The 26,410-nt window shown below is 39.0% G+C and overlaps 1 protein-coding gene across 2 annotated transcripts in view; it reads left to right on the forward strand.

Moving 5' to 3' along the window:
- The window catches only part of dgkb (diacylglycerol kinase, beta), a 58,648-nt gene that overhangs the window by 27,289 nt on the left and 4,949 nt on the right, over positions 1–26,410 (forward strand). For both annotated transcript variants that reach the window (XM_018676135.2, XM_018676137.2), the window contains 7 exons: positions 875–960; positions 1,617–1,706; positions 2,699–2,859; positions 9,413–9,477; positions 19,016–19,106; positions 19,852–20,047; positions 26,080–26,200. In XM_018676135.2, the coding sequence (XP_018531651.1) occupies positions 875–960; positions 1,617–1,706; positions 2,699–2,859; positions 9,413–9,477; positions 19,016–19,106; positions 19,852–20,047; positions 26,080–26,200 (810 nt within the window). The remainder of the gene's footprint in view (positions 1–874; positions 961–1,616; positions 1,707–2,698; positions 2,860–9,412; positions 9,478–19,015; positions 19,107–19,851; positions 20,048–26,079; positions 26,201–26,410) is intronic.

Below are 26,410 nucleotides of genomic sequence, written 5' to 3' on the forward strand. Positions count from 1 at the left end.
GAGATATTTTAATTAAATCATTCACCTGAGTAAATCTGGTATTTCAAAACTATTTGATAGAGAAGAATTAAGAGGAAGTACTCCTTCCCTGTGAGATTTGACATGAGACAGCAAAACAAGCATAAAAGGCAGCTGAAGCACTTTATAGTGATGATAATGCACAGCAGACTTTACTCTATAAAGTGATATGTTGGCAGCATTGTGTCTTCTTCACAGTTTAAAAGAGTATGAGTGCAACTTTAACTTATTTTAGCCTCCGAAACAACTGGATTTGTTGGTTGAGGAAAAATAGAAACATTTCATATGATTTTACAAAATTAGCCATAACATCAATGCTCTGTTTGGGGTCCTGATGGATATTGGTTGTGTTTTGGGCTGTGAATTAGTTTTTGGCAAACAAAAATAAGATATATTTATTTGTGCATAGCCCATCTAACATATAAAATATGAAATATTGTCTTATTTGGTGTAATAACAATGCTTTGTTGTAATTTCTGTGTATTAAATGTGCAAACTCACATTTAAAGTGAAGGGTTACCACTTCACTGATTTTCTACATACTGGGTGTTAGTCATCTCTATTATTATTATTATCATCACAGTAAAACCAAAGTCATCTAAATTCAGTGGTTAAATCTGTCTTATATCAGTAGTTGAACTGTCTGTTTTGGGGTCAATTACCCCTTGAACTGAAAGTAAAATGGGCATAGTGAGACATAGAGGATCACAAAGAGGTCTGCATATTTGGGATAAAGTTTAACATTGCAAAATGTGAATATGCACAAAAATGCTAATATACAATTATACAATAAAATATGAAGTGCCAAACAACTCTATGTAGCAGTAACGCACGGAATGGGCTGTGTTTGTTATAGGTTGAACTTCTTCAGAGACGTTCCTGATTTTCGAGTGTTGGCCTGTGGAGGGGACGGCACTGTGGGCTGGATCCTGGACTTCATTGGTGCAGTATATGTTGTACATTTCATAATATTTGCTGTTACCCTGTGCTGTTTTCAATTATTCTGCAAGAATTACAAACTCCCCAACCTCCTAGGATGCCACAGTGTATGTACTCATACTGTCTTCAGTTTCTGATAACGTACAACATAGAACTTAAACACTCCATTTCCTTTTTTGGTAAAATTGCATTTGTTTTTATTAGTTTTCAAAGCCAACTGCGCTCTTGTTGTTCAGCCCGAAATGGTAAAGCGTGCTTTATGGTTTGTGTAGAAACACTTTCATTACGTCCAAGCCTGCGTATTCAGGGGTGGTAAAATGGGATGATTACGTGAGTTAGAAAACAACATATTAGTCATCATTTGAGGGAAAAAAAATCACCTGGCATCCTCTATTTGGTCTTGAAGACGTGTTACTTGTTCGGGTTCTCAAAAATTGCCTCAATTTTTTATCAATCAAAACAAAGAGAGGTAATAACTGTCAGGCAAAATGTGTCTCTTGAAATAGACTGTACAACTGGACGTTCATATTGACTTGTAGTTTTACAACTGGGGCTGCAAAATGGATTTGATGCTTTCTTTGCAAGTCTCTGCAGTGAGTTTGTTTTCTTGCTTTGGCCATGTTTCGCATTGTGTTGTGATATTTGTCCTGCTGCTCCAGATAAGGCCAACCTGGACAGGAACCCCCCTGTGTGTATACTTCCTCTTGGCACGGGCAATGATCTGGCAAGATGTCTGCGATGGGGAGGAGGTACTGACAGAAAATAGATACATAACGTGGCCTCAGTTTACCTTATTACATTCATAGTTCATATGCAACGGTTTTAAAGCAGTCAGACAAAGCCGGGGGAGTAATAGTAGACTACTAAAATGGGGCTGCAAATAACAGTTATGTTTTAAAGTGGTAATTATTTTCTAGATTATTTGATTAATGTCTACAAAATGTCAGCAAATATTGAGAGGTAATGTCTTCACATTTCTTGTTTTGTCCAACCAAAAGCCTAAGATATTCAGTTTATAATAATATGACAAAAAAAGCAGCAAGTCTTCACATTTGAGAAATTGCAGCTAGAGAAACGTCAGAAACTTAAATATCTGTTTTTTCATTTTCAGTTGACTGAGCAATTAATCAACTGATCTGAGTGTTGCATTAAATTACCATTTGAAGTTTTACTGTTCCGGACACCAAAAATAAAAACACATTTTTAAACGTATGTTTACATTCATTACCTGTAAATATCATCACTTTCATTCCAGAAATGACTAATTGTATTCTTGTCTGGGTAGAAGAGCCCCTAAGGGAGAGATTAGGCCATCATGTACACTACTCTCTTTTGAAACAGGCACATAACATTATAACTTCTTTTTCATCACCAATAACATATATCCTTTTTCAGACCAAATCTTCAGCATATTATATCCTAAAAAGACTTTATAACACTATAACTGACCATTACATAAAATCAGAAAATTAAATAGTAATAAAAGTAAATTAAATATGTAAAAAATATAGATTTCTGAATGCACAAATCCATTTTTGTGGCTGTAGCTTTAGGAACCACAGTCATATTAACAAAAGGCAGCATATTTTTAACAAACAGCCAATATTTGCCCAATAAGTCTTTAAATCAACTTAGTTGTATTTTGCACCCATGTTACTATAAGTCCCTTAAAGGCATCAGTGGCACAGGCTGCCCTCGACCCATTTTGACATCTCACTTATCTCATGTTTGTCTTCCTGAGGCTATGAGGGTGAGAGCCTCCTGAAGATCCTGCGGGACATCGAGAACAGTACGGAGGTGATGCTGGATCGCTGGAAGATTGATGTCACACCCACAGACAAGGAGGAGCGAGGGGACCCGGTGCCTTACAGCATTATAAACAACTACTTTTCCATCGGAGTGGTGAGTCGGACATCAGTCAGTGTTAAAAAAGGAAAATGAATGAGCAGTGGGTGGATTAACATGCAGAGACACAGTATCTCTGTTCTTGACTTGGCCTCTCAAGTTCTTTGTTTTTGAGTGGAGTATAAACATCATACCTCTTCTTTAGGAGCTTAGTGACTTATATCAAGAGCCAAAACAAATGCAAACATACTTAAATAAAGCACCCGGAGACCTGAGCAACATAAAAAGTTTTCAACATGAGCTGACACCTACAGCAGTTGTTGTTGAAGAGGTAAATCGCTGTATTTTATAGTAAATAAGTCTCGTAAGTAAAATAATCTTTGGTTGCCTGAATGTAATTGATTTTGTGTGTAGCTATGTCAAAACAAAACCAAGACACCTCTCAGAACAGAAACACCTCCGTGCAACTGGGACTGTGGTGGATCTCACTTTGTAAGTGTCAGTAGGAAAAAACAGTTCAGTATCTTCATCCAAATTTCTCACTGGTTTTTGTATACATTTTTATAATCAAAACAAAGATAAATATCCATAACAAACCAATGTGCCCCACCCACACCAGCTGAAATAATGATAACTTATTTATGAGGCACCAGTGCACCAGTGCAGCCCAAAGTGCCAGACAATACAAGATTAAAAACAATGTAAGGCCAAAACAAAAATGAAAATAAACAATGACTAAAACTTTTGATAACAATACTATGAGGCTAACACGAAAAAAATGAAATAAGTGCCAAAGATAAAAAAAATATAATAATAACGTTGAATTACCCCAGTCATTATTTGCTGTCATTTTGTTTGCATTAGCATTGTGTTGAAAATCCACAATCCACCAGAAAAAATAAAATACAACACTAGCACAAAGAAGATGAGGTTACTTATGCTTAATTTTTGTACCATCATGAAACAAAACCTTTTAATAACAATTTATTTATTTCTATTGTTTCGCACAATTCCCATTTATATTTTCTAGATATTTTGAGCTCAAGATTCGACCCCCTGGTATCTCTAATTTAAACCTATTAGCTCTTTTAAAACAGTCTGGTATCTGGTAAATAAAGATGATAAGTATCATGATACCACACTGAACGATTTAAAAAAAAAAGGAAAGAAAACTATACTTGACTGTGACTGCAGGGTTACAGTAATGGCACCCTTGTGCACTGCTGGTGAAAGAAGCATGTGACACCTTTTCAAACCTTTCACACCAAAGTTAAGTTTAATCATGGTGACAAAGAGTCTCAGTCGCAGAATAGCATAGCTGCCAGTAAACAGCTTAACCCAAATACAGACTGAAACAGAACAAAGACAGAAGCCTGAACAAAGACTGTATTGTAGACTCATATACTGAAAATACAATTCCCTCTGTCAGTAATTCTGGGGTCTGTTATTAAACGTTGGATTAAAAACAACAACAATACACAGCACCTGCAGTAGCAGCCTAATCAGTCAGCTTATTTGTTTTGATCACATTCTGGTTAGATCTTTATTGAGATGTGCTCAAGCCTCAACCGTCTGATCGATAAACAAGCCGTGTTGTGTATCTGCATGGTGTTACGCACCCATCAGCATCCCCCCGTCCATCTCCACCATAATGACACTGATTTTACGTAGCTCATGTTAGCCATTACTGATAAATGTCAGGGGGAAATATGGTAATTGACATTTGCAGGTGGCAGAGGAGCGAGTCACTCTGTGTTGTGAGATTCGTACAGACTGTGGCAGGGACATAAGTGATGCATGGCCTTACAAATGTTAGTTGAATAACACCTCCAGCCTGGGCCCCTAATGATGATGTTAGAGGATATTAGAAGACAGGTCTTGTTAACATTGTGATAGAGGAGAACAATGGCTATAATCTGTCTACAATGATGAACATATGGTGATGCGTACAGGGGGAAGTGGTTACAGTGTGACATAAATCTCTGGACATTAGTCCTTACGTGTATAAATGTCAAAAACACAAAGTGCATACAACAAGTTACCTAATCTTTTGATTCAAACAACATTTTTTACCGTTGTAAATTTGTTGTGAGCAGGCATGTGTCAGAGCACTATCCAGTCAGGTAAAGTTATTAAATTGACAAATTAAAGGAAAAATCTGAATAAATAATGGAAGAAATATAACACATGCAGATGTTTCCATACAGGTGTGCTACAGTTAAAGATGGCAAGTGGAAAAAGATCTGAGTGACTTTGAAGGAGGGTTCATTGTTGGGGCATGAATAGCAGGACTGCTCAACTGGCTTGTGTTTCAGCATGGAGCAGTGACTAAAAGACGTGTATAGATCTGATCTAAGTGAGTCACAGTACTCCAGACATGAACAATTTTCACCATGTCAGAAAAGGGCAAAAAGACTTTTGGTGGCAGTTCCCATTTTGGAAAAGCTACATTTCCGTACTGTTGCCTCAGGAGTTAAAAAGTTTGTGCCAGATATTGTTACTTTCAACACAACCCTCAGTATTTCATTTCAAAACTAAAATACCCCAAAAAATAATGGTAAGGTTTTATGTTTTAATGTGACCAAATTTTATAAAAGCATTAAAAGAAAACAGTTTTGGCCTGGAGGGTTCACAAAGTCGCTATAACCCATGTTGTTTTTGCTCTGTTAGTGGGATTAGTACCCAGCAGGCGTGATGATGACAAATGAAGTTGTTTGTGGGGGATTAAGAAGACTTTGAGCTCTCTATGGATTTGAGTGTGATATAATACTTTGTTCGCATCAAATTTTTTGCTTTCCGTCAAATGAAAAAAAAAATTACAATAAAGATTATGCGACAAGTCAAGCTAATAATTACCTTAGAGATTATGCAGATGGAGAGTAGATTGTTTCTGTAATGACACTGTCGAAATCAAAAGATCAGCAATAGCAGCTGCCGCAGACAGTGAGTGTCACTGCCAACATATGCTTGAATCTGAAGTCATTTAAAAGAAGTTCAAGTCTTCAAATTTGTATTTGTCTGATTTCTCTGATAGCTCTCAGACTCAAATCATGAGTGATATTTACCCTAAAACTTCATTTTCCAAGTAATTTAAATCCCACAGCCCAGGTAATTCTTTAAAGAAAAAGAGGCATCATCTTTTTTTTTTTTGGTAAATTCTTCTAACCTAACCATCTGCCAAGGCCCATTTGGACTGAGAATTAATGGCGCCATCCCTTTGGGAGGATGTGGAAGTGACGTGAAGTGTAATGATCTCAATCAGGGCCAGGGGTGAGAGACAGAACTAATCACTGAACACGCTCCACTACCATAATGCAGTCAGTCGCCCTAATGACCCTGGCGCTCCTGTCAAAGCCATTACTCTCCCCGTAGTGAAAGGCACATCAAACCGCTGGGGCCCACTCATAATTGGACTAAACTTTGAGCTATGAGAGGACATTACACATGTCCTGTATTAATTTGGGTGCCAGATTTTTACATTGGTAATTATTTGAGGGCAGCTAGGGGGAGAGAGAGAGTGAGTGAGCTGAAGACGTCCCACTGCCGCAAGGGGGTCAAGGCTTGAAATTTGCTCGACATGTGTTGGTGCTGTCACTGACTAGTCCTGTATTATCAGGTTTTATGGTTTTGTTTTTAAATACACAATCAGCCTCCACATGAAAACAAACGTTTTTAATGTTTTGAAAGTAAATGCGTATATATGTTTTTTCTGAGCGCTTTGAGAACTTCTCATCCACAATGCGGTCCCTTTAGTAGCTGTTTGACGTTTGAGTTATTCTCAACAATGATCTTGAATCTCAGCTTATAAACCTACATGTAAAGTCAAAAAGTCTGGAAAGTACTTAGGAAAAAAAATGGAAATTTGAACATCTACACTTTCGTGACATCTGGACAAACCATTTGCTGATGAACATGTAATATAGTTCAAAGATCCAGACCAGGAACTATAACACAGAGTTGTGTTGAGATTGTTTGCTCAACTGTTGTTTCCAAGGTCAAGAATAAAGAAAATGTACAGTAATATGGGTGACACTGAAAACCGATTTGAGCTCTACTTGAGCTTGATTGGCCAAAAACATCAACCTCTCAGACTGGAGGATTTCCAGTTTAAATGATGTAAACAAACTTGAGATAGAGATGAAATTCAAGGCCAAAATCTGCATATCTGCCAAGTTTTGATGTGTATTCATATTGAAAAAATATTATTTTTAATATATTTTAAAAAATATATTTAATACATTTTAATGTATGAATATATTCAGTATTTTTAGGATTGATATATTTTAGCTATATTGCAGTGTTTATTTTAAAAGTTTTTACCTCGTAAAGCACACAAACACTGCATCAGGGTGGAATAACAAAGTGCTCTATGCACTCTGAGTTGCTTGAAATCACTGTTTACTGTTGCAAAGCCACAGCTCCACTTGTACAGATCTCAGATAATAGACCCCAAACCAAAGGGGAGACAACCTTTCCTCGCTTTTGCTCTCTTGTTTGCAGCTATTGTCCTGTTTGTAAGAAAATCAAGTTACAATCTCTCAGATATATCCATCATCTCACCTTTCTGGCTCGTGTTGGAAGCGTGAGGCGAGTCTGCGGGGATCTTGAAGAATTCTTTTGGTCTTCTGCTTACAGCGTCTTGAAGAGACATCAAGAGAAGCTCCATTGATTTTTTTCTCTTTTGGCTTCTCCTAAATTTCTGTACAGAGAGCTAGCAGGGGGTCCTCCCCGTAGGTGCTTTTTCAATAGTGCCACTCAAAATGGAGTGGGTAAAAAACAGATTGCTTCAGTGGAGGGAGGAGAGGAACGAGCCCAAAAAGTTTAGATCAACTTTCTCTGACTCTTTCTTGAGATGTTTTCAGAGCCGGACAACTTTGCTGTGTTTGTCAGAGTTTGGTGTTTTTTTCACAAAGGTATTGCCAGCATTTTTCTGCTGACACTTGGAAGTGTACATTAAAGGAAGTTTTAGTGGCACTAGTCCCTGTGTAGTTTATTATTTGAGACTGTACACTCTAATGACAAGATCGTCTGCATACTTTATGACATAATTGACCTATATAACTGATGCAGTATTAACAAGTTACTACTCAAACAATGTTTTTGTGTTCTTACAATATCCAAAAGGTCATTTTGGAGAGAATCTGATTTCCATTGAGCATTTTATGAAGTTAACCCTACTGAAAAGAAATGCAGATATTACAAATATGTGGTTAATACTTGGTAACTATGATGCGTAAGTGATACTTTCATATTGTGGTTGTTCTGTGACAGCTATGTATCACCAAAACACCAGTTTTCCACGAGCTAAGAAAAAGAGCTCTTTTCAGCTTTGTGACCGTGCTTTTTAACATTATCCAACTGGTAATTAAATGATTTATTCTTTAGCTGGTAAAGGAACACTTAAAGGATAGGTTCACAATTTTTCAAGTCTGTCCTAAAACAATTGTTAGGTGTATATGAACAATAAACCTGGTTTTATTTAATGTAATCATTCCTCCTGTTCATTTCAGATCTTAGCTTTTTGCTGGACTTGCTTGAGAGGAGGAGGTGAAGCTAGGTGACCTCATTTTTTAGATGGATTTTCTTAACCAGTAACTATACACCTCCACAAAATATTGTCTTTATTGACCTTCAGTGGTTTAACTTATGACACAGTTGCTGCAAAATGCAGGTGTACTCCAGGCCCCTGTATTATACTGGAATTTTCTGTCTATTAGCAAACTACAGCATGTGGATTTACTATAAATATACCTGATTCTGTACTGTAAGTTCAGTTTTACCAGACTGAAGTGGTGTTAATATACTGGTGGAGAAGCATCTCAGTCAGTCACACTACTGACATATGTAACATGAACTGTATCGCCTTAACACCAAGACCTCCAATGTGGCTGTACTTTTTGCCCCAGGTCACAAACAGACAGAGAGAGTGAGAGAGGGAGGGAGAGAGAGAAAATCAGACAGGGTGAGAGAAAGGTCGAGAGTGACATATAATGCAAGAGCGAGAGGAGAGGTGGAGGAAGGGAGAGAGAAAACAACTTGGTTGCTGGGGTGTCGGCAGCATCCTGTAGGTTAGTTGGGAGCTGTGATTACTCACAATGTGTGTTTAATTAATTAGCCTGTGTGGAGACAGCGTGCTGTTCATCAGGGTTTCTGTCAATATCTCTCCATCCCAGGCTCAACCCCGCTGCCACCTCCTGCACACAGCGCCTTTCATCTTTTAGAAATATAAACGCAAGACACATAGGTGTAACTGCACTGTTTGAGAAGTTTGGAGAGTTAATGAGAAAGGTTGTCTTGGATGTAAAAGCATTATTCGCATGCAAATAATTTTATATGTTGTGGGTTTACATGTTAACATATCCAAATGTTACCAGGACGTAAATTGAATCCCAGATTCATACAATGACATATTTCTAAACTGCACACTTTTAAGCAAAATATATTCTTTACCTCAGTGGAAAACTGAAGAGGCCAAAAGTACAACTTTAGGTCCGAGGAGATGAGACAGTCTTGTGGTAGGCAGAAAAGATGGATGTATTTCTATAGCATAATCTTAATAAAACCAATATACTTGCAGTAAATGAAATAAATATATGATTTTCTCTTTCAGGATGCCTCCATTGCACATCGTTTCCACGTTATGAGGGAGAAGCACCCTGAGAAGTTTAACAGCAGGTATGTTTGTGACTGTTTGATTTTTGGTCAGTGTAGAAATGATAATGTATCAGAAGTTCCCAGCTGGTCTAGCCTCAGGGATGATTAGCAAAGACTGTGGAAAGACCACTACAGTCAGACATGGATGTGTTTACAGACCAACCTTGCTGTCAGTTTGTCTCAGTGGCTACTTGTGGTATTGCTATAAAATAATCCCCTGTGGCCCAAAAGTATTTTCCCCATAGACCAAAAGAGATGTCTGTGAAACAGTCGACAAGACACATGAAGCTGAAAGTGTTGATGATATCATATTCTGGCAAAGACCCATAATCTGGATCCTAATATATATTTTTTTTATATTGAGAAACTTAATCAGGAATTTTACTTTTTACTTCACACGAGCCAAATTTAGTCGGCCAGTTATCCAATGATTTACTTCAGTGCCTTTAATCTAATGGCTGCAGATTTTGTGATGAAACACTCACTGAAATGATCAAAATAAAAATTCAGAAAATTCAGGTGACCAGACTGACCCCTTCAGAATCCAAAATGATCCATCGATATGGCTGATTTTGGTACTGGTCCAGATAAACAACAATTTTAAGGAGGAATATCAAAGTTTGTATTTCTTGAACAGAGGTATATATCCTGAGAATAAGGCTGAGTAATCATTAGGGTCACTGAATGATGTAAGTGCTCCCTCTTTTTATTTTTAAACCAATGTCCATGATAGAAATAAGTACAAATTAAAAATGCAGTGCATCTGCAGAACCTCTGCATGGCCTCTTCAGCAACAGACTGGTGTGTAGATGCTCTGGAGCTCAGAATGATGAATGGACGGGCTTCATATTTAGCATTTGTGATTACCTTGAGGAGATGTGTTCACCTTTGAAGAAGAACAAATGTGGCATCTATGTTTCCATCAATATTTAAGATCTCCAATACGTCTCCACTAGCGCCAGGGAGTAATTGCAAGCCTAATTGAATTTGCTTGGCCAGTTCGACATCATGGATCAGTCAGACTGATGACACGCAGCCTCCTAATAATCTCATTTGTACTCATTATCATATTTTACCCTGGTCTTAGTACAACATTTGGCCAACTCTCCTTCTGCTCCTCATTGCTTGAACACGCAGATACACTGGTGAAATGGTCCAAAGGGAAGTGAAGGGAGTTTCAAATCATATAGAGGTTACCAGTGGTAGTGATGGATGTGCCACCATGTTGGAGCAATGCCAACAAGCAGGAGAGACTGTAAACTCTGATTTCCCTGGTTCAATAAAAAAACTGCTTGGTAGTCAGCATCCACATTACCACTCCAACATGGCGACACATCCCATTTTGATAACCAATCATGATAACCAATTTTCCTTTTTCAATATAGTTTGTTAGACTCAGGTTCAGTCACTTTTACATCTGCATGCAGGACACATGGACTGCATCTCTGTTGTTTTACCCCATTTTAAGCCTTTGTGAAAAATGATTGAGATATTTTAAGAAAATTATTCTGTCTGTTATTTGAATCCCATTAATAATTCACGAGGGGGAATGGGTTTAGGATCTCTCTATTACACACTATCCTTGCCAATTCAATAATGCATGATTATAGTTTTTCAAGGTAGCATAGATTTTGTTGGATTTGTCCAAAGGGCTTGTGTCCATTGGAAGTATATTGCAACTTATCACAGAGTCATTTTCCTGCAGCCGGAAGCTCTTTCTCAGGAACTTTTGTGACAATGGAAGCAAAGTGCGGCTTATCTCAGGGGGAATATTTTATTTCACTCATAACAAGTCTGCATTACGTATGTTTTTCTCTGCATTGAATGAAGAGAATATAGAGCAGCTGGAGTGGTTTTGATGAGTTTTTACAAAGATTTAAACATAATAAAACTCACTCAGCACAGCAGTGCACTGGAAACTCTCATTTAAAAAGAATCATAACAGCAGTTTAAACTTGTTTAGACTTAAAAGATTTTAATGACAACAACAATAATGGTGATAAAAGCAAAAATCACCCAGAAAATATTGCAGTAAAATCAAAATGACTTATTGTCTCTCTAAGTTAAATTGACAACATTATAATAGCCTAACAAGATGAAAAACATTTTCCTTTAAAACATGTTTTAATGTCTGCCAATTGTAGAGTTATCCTGCGATAGAATGAACTTTTTTAACAACAAATACACCAACTTCACATGTGATATTATACTGGAAATATTACAGCAGTGACACCAAACCAATTTTTTAATTAACAGCTTTCAACAGTTACCAATCAGCCTCTTCCAGAGGTGAAATGTAACTTAATTACTGCCATACCTGATTGATTTTATCACATATTGTGTAACTTGAAATTTAGATGTTCCATTTTCTGGTAGTTTAAGTACATACTGTTAATATTACAGTAGAAGTGGAAAGAAGTTTGTCAATACGCTACATCATTGTAAAGTCAATTTGCCCAGACATTTTTTTATTTTAATATTTAAATCTAGATATTTTTATAATATTTTGGTTTGTTATACTTAAATCAGTTAGCATCTGGATGAATAATTTACTGTTCTCAAATGTGAATATCATTAAGCATCAATTAAAGTCTGTTTTAGTATGTATTTTAAATTTTTCATGGACATACCTGATTCTCTAACACCCATGTCCTGCTTAAGACAATTATTTTCATTTCCTATAATGGATATTCAAAAAATTTAAAAATTAGAAATGCACAGAAATTAAAATGATGTATATCCTGAAAGAATCTTAGCATCTTTTTATGGATTAAAAATACTTATTTTTATGTATTTTTATTATTTTTATTCTCATGTACTCATGTACTTTTAAAATTTGCTTTTGCCATTGCACAGGTTTCAAGGTCAGAATAAATAGATAAATTAACATGTAAGATTTCACTACAGTCTAAAAAACAAAATGTCAAATATTGAATTATTAGATTTTAATCTGACAGCAGGAAATGGTTCTTTATGTCTCATGTACCAAATCTATACATTTTTTCAGTGTTTGACCTTAAAGAAACTGAATATTTAATCAGCTTTAATTAACAACCAAACAGCATCATGTAGCTTTTCTTAATTATGAAATGATAGGATTTTGTTGATGAAATGCAGGGGTCATGTAAGCTCTCTCTCTCCCTCTCTTCATCTCTTATGTTCTATCCATCTTCTGTATTTGCACCTTGGGGTGATTACCAGGGTGAAGGTGTGAAGATTTGACACTCGGCAGATAGATTCATTTACTGCCACTGCCGGACCTGGAGGTGATAATGAGGTCGAGGATTAAAAGCAGACAATCAGTCGGCCCGTGACGAGGGCTGCGCCACCTCCTCCCCCATCGCCACTCCTCCTCGACCGCCCTGTTAAAATATACTACTCCCCTTTTTTCCCCCTTTTTTTGCTGATCTCCCATGTAATTACACACTAATCTCTGGTTCGGAGGGATGAAACAAGGGAAGAGAAGTAGTGAAAGAGAAAGAACTTTGTGCTGTCGTACAGTTTCATTCTTTTATGCTTTTCATTGTTTTTGTTGTTTTCTTTGTTTTTTGAACTAGTTAGATTGTGACCCGCCTACCAGATGACTCTCTTTCATCCTACGCATGATAACTCAGCAATGCAGTTAGCAAACATGGTGGGGTGTCTTAAACGTTCCAAAGTCAACAGAAAAACTGCAAAATACAATAATTGTGGGAGGCTATTCATTATAAAGGGAGAACAAGAAGTCCTTTGTTTAAATATTTACATTACCACATGTTGAAGTGAGGACAAGTGCTCGGCCTCAGCCTACTGCTGGTGGTACACTGTATTCTGTAACCCATCAGATTCTGTGACCTGTAGCAGTGCAACAAGTTCACCTTCAGATAACATAACAAAAAGTACACTGTGCAGCAAAATCTCAGCTATTTGTTTAGTTGATGTTCACTGAACGATAAGCTTTAATATTATTTTCACCATGTTGTTTTTACTGCAGCACAGCCCCCCCGAGAGCAAACGCCCCCTTTCCTTCACCACTGTACAAAGAATGAGTCAGGACGGGGTTAATGAATGTCACAGAGCAGCATCACAACAGAATGTGCATGGCTTAGGTTTGATAGTTAATTAACAGTGTCATGCTTGTCTGGATTACTGTTGAACCCCAACCTGATCCATGCAGCTTTTTGCTTTCCACACAAAACAGACAACATCATATCTGTTAGGGGGAAACATCTGATTTGGGACCTTTCAGCTCCAGCATGATATCTGCTGTGACTTCACCTACAATGTTTGTTTGTTCTGTGGCATCAATCATGGCACCTTGATGTTCCCATGATATTTGCTCTGCATATCCAGATCTATTTTTGGTCCTGAGACATCTAACACCGTCAGCGCACTCCTCCAGTGCCGCTGTGCCCCCGTGCACCCACAGGCTCTCGCTGTGCTGTGTAACCATCCTGAGTTAACCTTTCCTGAAGGCACAGGGAAGCCCAGGCATGGAGCACTCTTTAGCATAATGAGTATGTTCATCAAAGCCTTGCGATGTGCTGGATGGGGCCGCCGGATTCACCAACACACCCACCCAACCATCAACACACCCATGCTAATGTGTGTGTTCACATGTACATGTGTGCGTGTTTCCTGCCGAGCTGGGAACGGGGCCACAGGTGATGGCGCTCTAAATTACACACGCACACACACTCATTTACACACACATGCATGGTGGACCTCAGTAGCGGCCGCCCTCAGACCTCATTTGAGGATGAAATCGTTTATGTGACCAAAGTGTCATCTATAATTAATGACCACTTGTGTGTAATTTAGAGGGATCTCACCTGTGGCCCTGTCCCCAGCTCAGTGGGAACACACACACACACACACACATACACATACACATATACTATGTAAGCACATAATCTCAAGTGAACAGAAGAATCTGCACGATCAGTAGTAGTGCTGAGCAGTATGAAAAAAAAATCAAAAAAAGATTTCATTTTAAAACTAAAAAATAATCTTCTTTTTTTTTTTTTTATGTGTAAATCCTCAATAACCACCACCAATAAGATGTATTAGTGTTTCTCCAAAGCCTTTTTAGTAAGAAATATTTACAACCAATGTGAAAATCAGATGAATTTTGATTGCAAAAAGCCGACAAGTCCTCCAGCCTGAACGATCATACACATCATTTGTCCCTTAACACATGGTTAAGGTTGTGGAACGGACATTGTGTGCTTAGGTTTTAGGGGTAAAAACTACTTTGTTAGGCTTAGGTAAAGATCATGGCTTAATTACTACGGCCGCTAGAGGTTGTCTAGTCAGTAAAATGTAACTAGGGGTTGTAATAAGCTGCTGGCACAGACGACCTATGGGGCGTGTGTTAATGACTGACAGCTCTCCAAAGGTAATGAAGCAGGATCACTGAGTCGCATTCTCACTGTATTAACTAAAATCAAACTAACTTCTCCCTGCTGATGTGTTACTGAAGGTGTAGAATTGCTAGAACACATCTTAGGCCTTGTAAACAATCATTAATTAAATCATTAACAGCATTGCTTTGTTAAGTTCATGTGAAGTTTCCAAAATTAATCTGAATTAATGTAATACTTGTTTTTAATTTATCTGCAGGATGTCATGGAGCATAGAAGTTCATTCTTTACCCCAGAAACACTTTTCTATGGAAAAAATCATAACTCAAGTTCACTTGCTAGCTTTATTATTAACCTGAACCTTATTTTCCCATGTATTTGGGTGTAATTGATTGACAGGAACAAAAATCTTTGCAATTGGTCTGCCATTGAGTAAGAATAATATACCCGGCCAGTTTTCCCTATCGAAGTATGTCCACTAAAGTGGCTGTTTTGCCACTGACAGGCTTAAATTGATGTGTCCTTTTTTATTAATGAATAACCAGAAAATACGTTCAAGAATGTTGTTGGATATGTCCAATGCTTGCAACTTAGATATTTGAAACCTGTGACAAGGGGTTGCAAGTAGACATTCAGGAGCCAAGAAGCCAAGGAATCCATGAGAGACTTTGTGATTTACAGGTCAGAAGATGTAGAGGTTCAGGTTAAAACTGGTGTCAATTTGGTTAAAAAGTAGAGGTCTTGAAGAAGATTAGGTTACATATCATTACTTATTATTTCACTTCTATGTCATTGTAGTAGTTCAGTCTTTGTATTTGTTCCTAAAGATGCTGGATACTTTATACTGGTAGCAGTAGTTAAAAAAAAACACACATTGGAATCATTGCAGTGAAACAGAGAGAAATACATTTTTCAAACTGCTTGCTGCATCTCTGAAGGCAAGACGATGCAACTTAGGTCATTTCTCAAACTGCCAGTCGAAGTCGGAGCGCTCTAGGCAGTGTCATGTTAAACAAAACAGTGCATTGATGCAATGCACAAAGAGTTGGTTATGTCAATGCGATATTTATCACCTCTGATCAAGAAGAAATTAGTGTGAAAATAAGGTCGTAGATCATTGTGGGTTAGATTAAGTGTCAGAGGGGAAAAAAATCAATGGCGCTGTGTCTCGCGTTCAGTGTGGCCAGTGGAAAGTGCATCTAAAGGTGCTGTGGCCTCAGGACAGCGACGCTACACTGAAGCTTATCGCCTCCGACATCCTTTAATATGGTGACCAAGCAATGGAGGCTTGATGAACATGGGCGTATTGTGTAGATTCAGGCTGTTCGAGCTACATTTGTCTTCCTGATGTTGGGCTCACTTGTCTCTCATTTACTTTTTCATCTTTTTTTCTTTTGGTTTGCCATGTTTTTTTAAAAGCTCTTTGTGTTTTTCTTTCCTCATGGCCACAGAATTTGTATTTGCTCTCTTTTTGTATTAAGATTTGTTTGTGCAAATAAATGACACCTCGGTGGCTCTGGAAACCTGAGCCACTGTTTTCTTTTGGCCTGCCAGCTGTGATTACTACAGCTGATCTCACATGCACACTGCTAAAGTTACTATTGCAGTACACTTTGCATTGATACACTGCAGGTAGAATCACAGCACAGGCCTTGTGTACAGCACACTGCCATTTTTTTCTTGAAAACACAAATCGCTCCCCCAGGAAATATAATGAATGAACCTCTAAGATGTCCTGGAAGGATGTGGGAGCTTAAATTCAGCCAACAGTTTAAGGAAATGGACACTTTATGTTCACTTTTATTGCACTTTCCATAAAGTAAGGTCCTTCTAATCTACCTTAAAAGTATCATCTTACTCAAATGGACTCCCTATTAATCTGGGACAAGCTGGCCACCGTTGAAGATGCTGCTCACAGTCAGTCTATCGGATGAATCCAGTGTTAAGCATCAGTCGGCAGATAACAAACGACAATCCGATCCAACCAATGAAATGCTCCTAATTACCTAATGAACAGGGACATGAGGTGATTTGTTGCCATGGTGCGCTTGTTAGGTTAAGTGGTGGGAATCGACAGGGCAGTCAGATGTTGTCTCTTACTGTATCTGTTTTTAAAGGTTCTTTAGTTTCCTGCAGTTGGCTTCAGTTGCCCCAAGTGCAGTTTGGTTCAGCTGGTACTGTAAAAAAAAAAGAAAAAAACACAGTTCTCTGTTTAGGATGGTACTGTATCCACACCTTTTCACATCCACCCATGTTCTCTCATTGATTTCAAATGCAGACCTGTCACCTCTAAAAAGTCCTGAGAGCTCAGTCTAAACAGAGCTTCAGAATTCAAAAGCCAAATCGACAACAAGTCAACAGAGAGTGGCTTCAGTCTCTCTATCACTCACCAACCACTAGTTTTGAATATGCTTTTCAAAGTAGCCACCTTCATTTGTTTGTTTGCAAAATGCCTGGCCCAGGCCTGTGTTCATGTGTTGTCCTGGGTTTTCCCCCTTGCATACTGAGCCGGAGGAGCTGTAAGGATGTGCCTCTCAGCAAGGCCCTGTCGCCCTCCTGCCTCTTCCCACCTCCCTTTCCTCCCATCCCTCTGCTATTGACCATGTTGCACATTATAAATCAACTGTGAGTTGAGCTACCTTGCAAGTACCCTAATGAAAGCTCATTTATAAAGGGGCTAAATGGTCCTGACAAAAGTCCTAATGAGGAAATCAATAATTCAGTGATTGTTACTCTGCTTATACTAATACGTCCCTCTTGTAGTGCTTTGATTCCAGCTAAGAGAAGGCCATTTTTTACTCTTTTCAGTTTTGCGTGTCAGCACTGTTGTAGGTTTTTTTCTCTCCTTGAAGCTTTGAGATAAATTGCATCTTGTTGTCTGTTGTTTCTTGGAGAGATCAAAAGCCATCTGGGATCTGTGCTTCTGTATAGAGTTAACCTGAACTCTTTTTTGTTGAGAAACAATTATGCAGCTCTTAATATCACCTTTTCAAGAAGCAAAAGTATACATAACTTATTTCCCACCTTTAGTGAGACTTGCTGCAGTTTGTTTTCACTGAAGGCACCAAGATGAGGTTTGGATATTTGCCATGAAAAGTTGAGAGGAAACATTTTCCATTGAGTAATTCACCTCAGTCCAGGGGTGAGTGGAAAAAGTTAGTTTTGACTTCTTGCAGAGTTCTGTAGCTGCAGTTTTACTGTGTTTATGTGTAGCGAACACAGTCTTCTAGAAATAATTTACTATGCTACATAAGCAGTTTTTAAACCTGATTAGATGTTGAAGAAGTGTAGGTATGTGTTTGTGTTATTGTGTGGTACTTTTACTTATGTAAAGAATCTGAATCTTCCACTACTGAGAGTTATACAGTAACACAAACAAATTAACCGATCAGGGCAGCAGTGTTCTAGCAACTCCCATGTTCTGCTTGGTAAAATTACTGTTTTCATCAGTGGAGTCTGGTAGTAATATATAGCAATGTTTCTGGTCAAACAAAAAAGATTTTACTAATGGAAGGTGTTACGAACTAGGGGATTCTAGGGGCGACTAATAGAGGCTTGATTTATTTTATTTTTTATCTAACATTGACAATGCACAATATATTTATTGCAGAATGCTTATGAATACAGTAACACTTTATTCTTGTAGCCATGAGAAAATGTAAGCAGCACACGGACAGATGGTGAGTCACACCTACGAGGTCATTGATCATCAGCCTTAGTAATGGAAGTGTGTGCTGTAGGAAGCCTGGGGATCAGCACCCCAGTCCTCTGTTAATTGCAGGGGCAGGTAGATTACCCTTTTACACCCCTCACAGGGCCTTAATGTTGGGCATGGGTACCCAGTGGTTGCCCCATGTGTTCCCTCAGATGCCTCCTTAACTGGCTTTAGATTCATCATCATGCTTCAATATGTGATTAATGAAGCACATTATACGTTCTTTGGAGATTAATGACTTTGTGATTTTGGTCAGCGGTAAACATTAGAGGTGTATTTCCTGTGTAGTTCAGAAGATCCTTTTTCAAACACAAACACACCTTTACAGAACGCTGTGCTCTTTCTTTTTCATAAGCTCAGCATATAAGGGACTAAAGACAAGAGACGAGAAGAAGAGATGCTATGACTGTACAAGCTTCAGATTTTGATGTGGGGGGAAAACACTCCTATGTTTCCTCTTTTCTTGGTCCCTTTGCAGTTCCTGTTGTCTTGTCTTTTTCAGAACAAAGAATAAGCTGTGGTACTTTGAGTTCGGCACTTCGGAGACCTTTTCGGCCACATGTAAGAAGCTCCACGACTTTCTGGAGGTTGAGGTAAATCAAACCATTTATTTTCTGTTTGTGGAGACAGAAAAGGAACAAAGAGGCAAAGGAAATATTTTTGAAAGTCACTGCTTTAGTATATTATCCTTATTTCAACTCTTACCTGAATCCTAAGCAGTCTTACATTCTTGATACTATTAAGAATATTTGATTAAACTAAAAATGCTCAGGTAAGAATAATGGTGCCTCTTAAAATATTCTGGTCAACTACTGGTCCATAAATAGCCCAAATTTGTACTAGTTACAAATTCACCCGGACAAAGTGTTGATGTGTGAAGGCTATCTACACACCTCCCCACCCGCTTCTCACTGAACCTCAGTTCAACACACAGGTAATTAGCCCTACATGACCCTGCTGTGTGTGATATTGAGTGATAATGAAGATGGCGTCTATACAATTCATCTTCCCCCTTCTCAGAGCTATCCACACAGTGCAGAGGTCTTTATTAATTAGTGTTGGATAAGTACCCAATTGGGGTTGAGCAGGTATGGAGGTGAAGACAGACCCAGGCTTGTATAAAATTCACTATTTTGAATATTACTCTTATTATTGGCCTGATGATTCTGGTGGACTTGTTTCAGCATAATTAGATCAAATTAGGGAGAGAGACTCAGGTTCCGAGTCTGTTCAGGCTCAGATTGAGATAGATAGGTTCAAAACTGCAGCTTACATTGCTTACTCATATGAAAGATGTGTAAACTCTTATTGTTGCTGTTTCTTCCTCCTTTCCAAAAGTGTGATGGTGTTACTCTGGACCTCAGCAGCATCTCCCTGGAAGGCATTGCCATTCTCAACATTCCCAGCATGCACGGCGGTTCCAACCTTTGGGGCGAGAGCAAGAAGAGGAGGGGAAACCGAAAGGGAGGCAAAAAAGGCCAAGACAAGAGAACACCAGTGGTCGACCCCAAAGAGCTCATGTTTGCAGTTCAAGGTAGTCTAAACAGCATGAGAACTGATGCAGTTGTTGTTATGACTGTTATGGTTGTTGGCATAAATCCTGTAGCCTGAATCAGGCAGAATCTACGTTTTTAGTCACACTAAAATGACATGGGAGGGCAGTGTCTGTCGGATGGATTGACGTGTGAACAGACACTCATGATCTCCAAAAGATAAAGCCTGATGAATTTGGCGATCCCCTGACTTTGCATTTAATGCCACCAGCAGTTCAAAGTTTTACCTTACCCTGTGAAAGATCTCAACATCTGTGAGATGGACTGACACAAAATTGGTGGCTTTCAAATGATGAATCCTGACAATATTGAACAAGTTAAACATTACCTGCTAAACATCACTATGTGAACATTGTGATTGTGATGTTGCCATGCCAATGTTAGCATTTAGTTCAAAGCTCTGCCGTGCCAAACTACAGTCATAGAGCCACAAGCATTGCTGTAGACTCACAAACACAAACCTCTCTAAAGATGTGTTTTTGAAAAGTCAGAAATCTTGACACATGGTGAGGTAATTGGTGAGTCTTCAACAGCACTCTCAAGACCCTGCATATGCTGTTGATCATAGTTGGTTTGTGCTATATAATACTTTAAATTAAATAGGCTTGACACTGTGGGCGGCTCTTTTCCCTAAAGCCCACAGACAACCTGTGTCCTTGCTCCTATCAGATAGATTAAAGACTAAACTTCTGGCCAAACTTTTCCAGAGTGCATTAATATTTCACCGATGACAAGGTGAATCACAGCTAGAAGGTTTTGTTTGCAAAGAAGAGGTACAATCATGTCACTGTTTGGAACTGTCACTTGTGTATTAATGGTCTGTGTGGGTGCCAGTGGACAGGCTCAGTTAATAGGAGCGGACTGAGGGGGGTGTTGGGCATACCCCTGAATCCATTTACGTCAAGAGGAAGTCCATCAATGGGAATATATGAATGAATGAAACAGAATGAGTCACCCGCTCTGTGGTAACTGGTAAAATGATGTTGGCAACTTGAAGGAGTTGTTAGGAAAAGGAAAAAATATCCTGAAAGCCGTGGTAGATGCCGTATTCTAATCCAATAAGTATAAATACCACAATAGAAAAATACTGAAAGATCTCACATTCAGTTCTGCACAAGTAAAATTGATAAGTGAAAAGCAGTAGAGTGTAGTGTTACTCCTGTTGCACTTAAGTGCTATTTGTGGATGTCCCATGTTTTCTTTAGCCATGCTAATGGCACAGCTCCAGGAATACCAATGTGAGTTGGTCAGTCAAAGCAAGACATGACTGAAACAGCTAAACAACTACTGGATTGGAGAGACTGCCATTGACTGCCATATTCAGCCCAGAGGATGAATCCAAATAAATGTGGTGATGCCCTCACTTCAAAATTTTCACTTAAACCGTGAATAATCTCAGATCTACTAAATGGACTGGCACAAATCTTGGAACATACACTTCATGTGCCTGAAAAGAGGAAATGCTAATTACTTTTCCTCTAGATCTACCAGCAGGTCAAATTTGGTTTATGACCAAATAACTGAATTCCCATTAGCCTCAGCTCTTCTTTCATTTAGTGCTGTTTACCAAATGTTAGCATGCACATATGCTTAGCTAAGGTGGTGAACATAGTAATCATTACATCTGTTTCAGAGAATCTCTAAAATAAATTGTTAATGATCTGAAATAAGGCTGTTTTTAAGAGTTCCTGAAATGCTGACATTTTGAAAATTGTCTTACATTGAATGTAAAATCATAATCATCATCACAGGACAGGACTCCTCCTAAATCAAGAGAAATGTGTGTAAATTGAAAAAAAAAACATAATCAACACAGACCTTTCTCCCCACAAATGAACTATTGCCATGAGTTTTGGATTTCTTTAGTTTTTGTTTTTTATTCTCTATCATGTCTAACTCCTGCCCGTTCAGGTGATGCACAGTATGTTTTTAGGTTTCCTGCAGCGATGGTGTGTTTGTACTTGGGGGATGAAGTGGATGTTACAATCAGTGTTGAGTCAGTCGAGTGTCGAGTCAGTGAGGATCTCCAGACGTGGCTGCCTGCGATCCCTTATGAGACTTCACTGGTCAGAACATGACTGGTGGAAAAACAGATCTCTGTGAAGCTGTCTATGAAGCTTTATTAAATTTTTTTCTGATATGATTCAGTTTTTTTATTTTTTATATCCTTTGGATTTCAGTAGCTGTTGAGCCTTCAAAGCTTGTTAAAATCTGTAGCAGCATTTACTGTACTATCAAAAACAATATAAGTATTTTGTGATTTTGGAAAAGCTGAGAGAGCAAGTAAGTAGTATTGTAAATCACAGCAGGGATAGTGATGAAAGAGGAAAAACAGTTCAGTTGTAAAATAATCAATCCAAGCCAAACATAGACGTTGTCCTTACACTGTTTCATATTTGGATGCTTATGAAAGATGCAGATGAAGGTGCGATGTGGGACAGAGGAGGGCAGACTGTGAGGGAGATAATTGATCAATTCAAAGCCCAACCTTGCTACGACGAACACTCCATTAATTCCTAAATAAAAATCAATCAGTTTGGTGTTTGTGGTTTTAAAAAAGGCCACAGTCTGAACCTGGGAAGGCACTTAGTGTCAGTGGGGAGTGTGTAGTTTGTGTCCCACTCTGTCTTTGCGAGTTCATGCCCATTAGTGTCTGCTCGTGCCTTTTTATTGATGTGTGTTGGTGTACACTTTGTGTGAATTGATGCCCTTGCTGAAGGTGCCCTCAAGGTGAGCGGCCTAACTTGTCAGATCAAGAGAACGGCATATTTAGAGGTAAATACAGGAGTGCATTAGCCCAGAGGGGGCACCGCCGAGCACGACGCACGGATCAAACTGTTGGCAGGGATTATTTTGTGTGTGTTTGTGTCTGAGTGTGTGTGTGTGTGTGTGTTTGGATGGGTGGGTGGAGGGTGGCTGGGAGATAAAAAACCCTGACCTTTCGAGAGCTGTTAAATCGTCCCGCTGGTGACGCCAGGAGACAAGCCCCTCAGGTGGAAGGGAATGGCTGCGGAGTGAATTATTTAGAATGGGACTGAGGTTTTGCAAGGGAGGGGGAGTGGGGTAGGCGATGTGTGGGTGGAGGGGTTGATGCTTAGGACTGATGCCCCATGACAAGCCCCATGAAGCTTTCATTGGAGGATCGGCCTCCACACACCCTCCCTCCTCCTCCCGCCATTCCTCTTTAGTTTTACTTTCAGCTGATCGGCTGCTGGTCCTGCTCTGCTCCCTCGCTGTTTCTCCTTTATTCCTCCGCTCTCACCCTGTCGCTCCACATGTGTCAGTGCAGCCACCGGCCTCGACAGGTAGTTGTTTGACAGTGACAAGGACGCCGTTTCTAATCCCACACTCTGACGGGAAGGCATGTCTGACATTAAAGCCACAGCATTGTTTTTGTGAATCTCCCATATGGACATTCATTCATACCACTGTCTCACTCACACTGCATTGTCAACTTCAGTGTCTGTGTGTGTGTTCTGTGTTGTGTGTTTATTGCAGTCAAACACTGCTTTCATCACTTGAGTGAGGCACATGATGTTGATTGTAGGTTAAGTAAGGGATATTTTGGTTTGGATTTGGCCACCAGCTACTTATCTTGTGTGTTAATAATTCAACCTGCTCCGGCATAAACAGTTAGGTGACTCAGTTCTTCTCCCAGTTTATCTTTGGGAAGTAAACATGATGGCTTTTTTTCTATATTTGGCAGAGTCCATTTTTGATTATTGTTCCAGGTATTTCATTTGCACCTCTAATATGAGAAATAATAGCTGGGGATTCAAAATAAAAATGGAAATTCACTAGTAAATCATACTAGATGAAATGTGGCTGTCATTCACTAAGTCCTTTATTGAAATCATATGTCTGCACTTTATTAAAATAGGTGAAAATAAGACAGCCTGAAATAAATGATAGAAGTACTGAAGTGTAGGCTATTTTCAAAATCCTGGTGCATGTTATTCATTACCTCTTGGCTTTATATAGTGATTTACTGATAATTGTCCACCCTTAGATTTATTGTCCAAGGTTTTGCTTAAAACAAGACAATATGTGACATCTTAAAGGAGTAGTTCTAAATTATGGGGATGAGAAAAATGTAAAAATTGTGGACTGTTTTGTCTGTTTTTGCACAGATTAATCAAAGGAAATATAACGTGCTAATTACTTAGCTTTACAGGTGCTGATAGGCATATTTTGTAACCTTTGGACAGACGCAGGCTAGCTGTTTCCCCCTGTTTCCACTCTTAATGCTAATCCAGGCTAACAATCTCATGATTCTAGCTCCATAGTAAAAGGACAAATATGACAGTGGTATTGATCTTCTCGTGGTCACAGTCTGTGTCAGACTATATGATGCGGTATCATACCTCATTGAGGAAACTCATAAGAATTCCTAAAACCCTTTTTGTTTTACCTTCATCATTTTGGTTTGTGTTAGTGAGCATTGTGCTAAACTCAACAATGGTACTTACAAAATGGGATTCTGGCTAATGTATTCACATTATTTTGTGTCATATTCTGATTAACTGGTTTACATTTCTGGGGTGCAACAGTAGGCGCATTGTGAGAAATTTGCCTCAGGTTGTCTTCAGGTGCCAAAGCTCCAAAGAGGTCATTGGTTGCACATCTCACAGTTCAATCTATGACTGTTTTAGATTGACAACCAAAGATTTTACTACATCTCTCTCATGATTATCAACTTTTTTCAAAATGTCAAAGCTTTACATGTTGCATGTTGCAAACAGTGTGTCTTGATCAGCAATGTGTTCAGATAGAGTCCTATATAGTTGTATACTCAGGTCTAGGAGTTAATGGTTAAACCCAAAACATGCAGGACAAATACATTTTGTTGTGTTTTTAATAAACATCCACTGGTTGTAAGGAGTCTTCCCGACCTTGTTGTATTTGGCAGAGAGGCTCTATGGTCTTTCCCACAGTAAGCACCCTTGGGTATACTGTATCTGTGTAGCCCTGGGCAACAAGGAAGCCCTATCGCCATGGTGATGCTGTCCATCATACATGTCAGCCTGGGTCTGTGTGAGCCGTTTGCATTAATGTGAGAAGTCATGAAGGGAGGGGGAGCAGCTTTAAAGCCCAGTGTCAAGAGGTCTGCTGTGTATGTACACACACTTGTCCACTCCGACCCTGGAAAGCACTGCACTCACAGTCCAGCACTGAGATAGGGACAGACGCGTGTCCATCACCATGGTGACAGCTGGACACCACAGCTTGGCAGCAACAACAACACCTCACGACAACAGCAACATTACCTACGACACTCCTTCAGGAAACCAACACGGCTCAGATAAACATGACAGCGACGGAGCAGCACCGGTGACAGCGAGCTAACTCGCTCGCACGCACCAAGTACCTAAAAATGGGTCTTAGTTTCAATTAGTGTCTGTATACTCCCAACAGCGAGGCAGCAGCTTCTTAATTTGTGGAGGGACGAGTCGATGGAGAGTCGGAGGCAGAATGGGCCGCTGAAACAGATGGGCCCTGCATGACACTGGGCTTCCAGCAGGGGCAAAATCAATGCTCATAACTGCAAAACAGAAGAGAAATTAATAATTATATTATCACAAGATTGCTTTGCATTGCCGGTGCAATCTAATTAATAGCTGTTTTGTTTGTAGCTTGTTGCCTTATTTCTTTTTTTAACAGTGAATGTTAAATGTTTCAGAAGCAGAAGGCAAACTCTGAAGTGAGGAAAATCACATGTCATGTTCTTTTATTTGTCCTCACTTTCCTTCTCACTTCCTTCTTTCCTTCTGCATTCTCATACTAAGTTTCCCTCTGTCTTATTTCAGTGTTTATTTCTTGGTTTTCAAATAACGTCAGTGTCATCATATACCGAATATTTAGCAGTGTAAAACACTAGTCTGAAGGCAGTAACAAACTTACAATATGTGCTCATGTCTGGAAAGAGTAACACATTTTCTCATTGCCTTGTTTCTCTATAGAAACATGTCCAATGGGCTGGACTTTGTTTAAAGATGTGTGTCTTGTATTTTAGACCTTTCTGACGAGTTGCTGGAGGTGGTGGGGCTGGAAGGAGCCATGGAGATGGGTCAGATCTACACCGGCCTGAAGAGTGCTGGCAGACGTCTGGCACAGTGCTCCTCTGTGACCATCAGGTCGGTGTTAAACTTTAAAATTACTTCTGATCAAATAAGTGATGGCATTATTTTAATTTGTCTTTCACGTGTGACACATTTGAGTATAAAAAATTATCCCTTCCTGTCATTTGAAGAGTCCAGTTTCTCGAGTTGTATTGTTTTGTGTGATACTTTGTTTTTGTGTTTTTGGTTTCTTTCATTTTCATAAAGTTTCACCGTATCACGATA

This window comes from Lates calcarifer, linkage group LG15, assembly GCF_001640805.2.
Source record: "Lates calcarifer isolate ASB-BC8 linkage group LG15, TLL_Latcal_v3, whole genome shotgun sequence".
Classification (NCBI taxonomy): domain Eukaryota; kingdom Metazoa; phylum Chordata; class Actinopteri; family Centropomidae; genus Lates; species Lates calcarifer.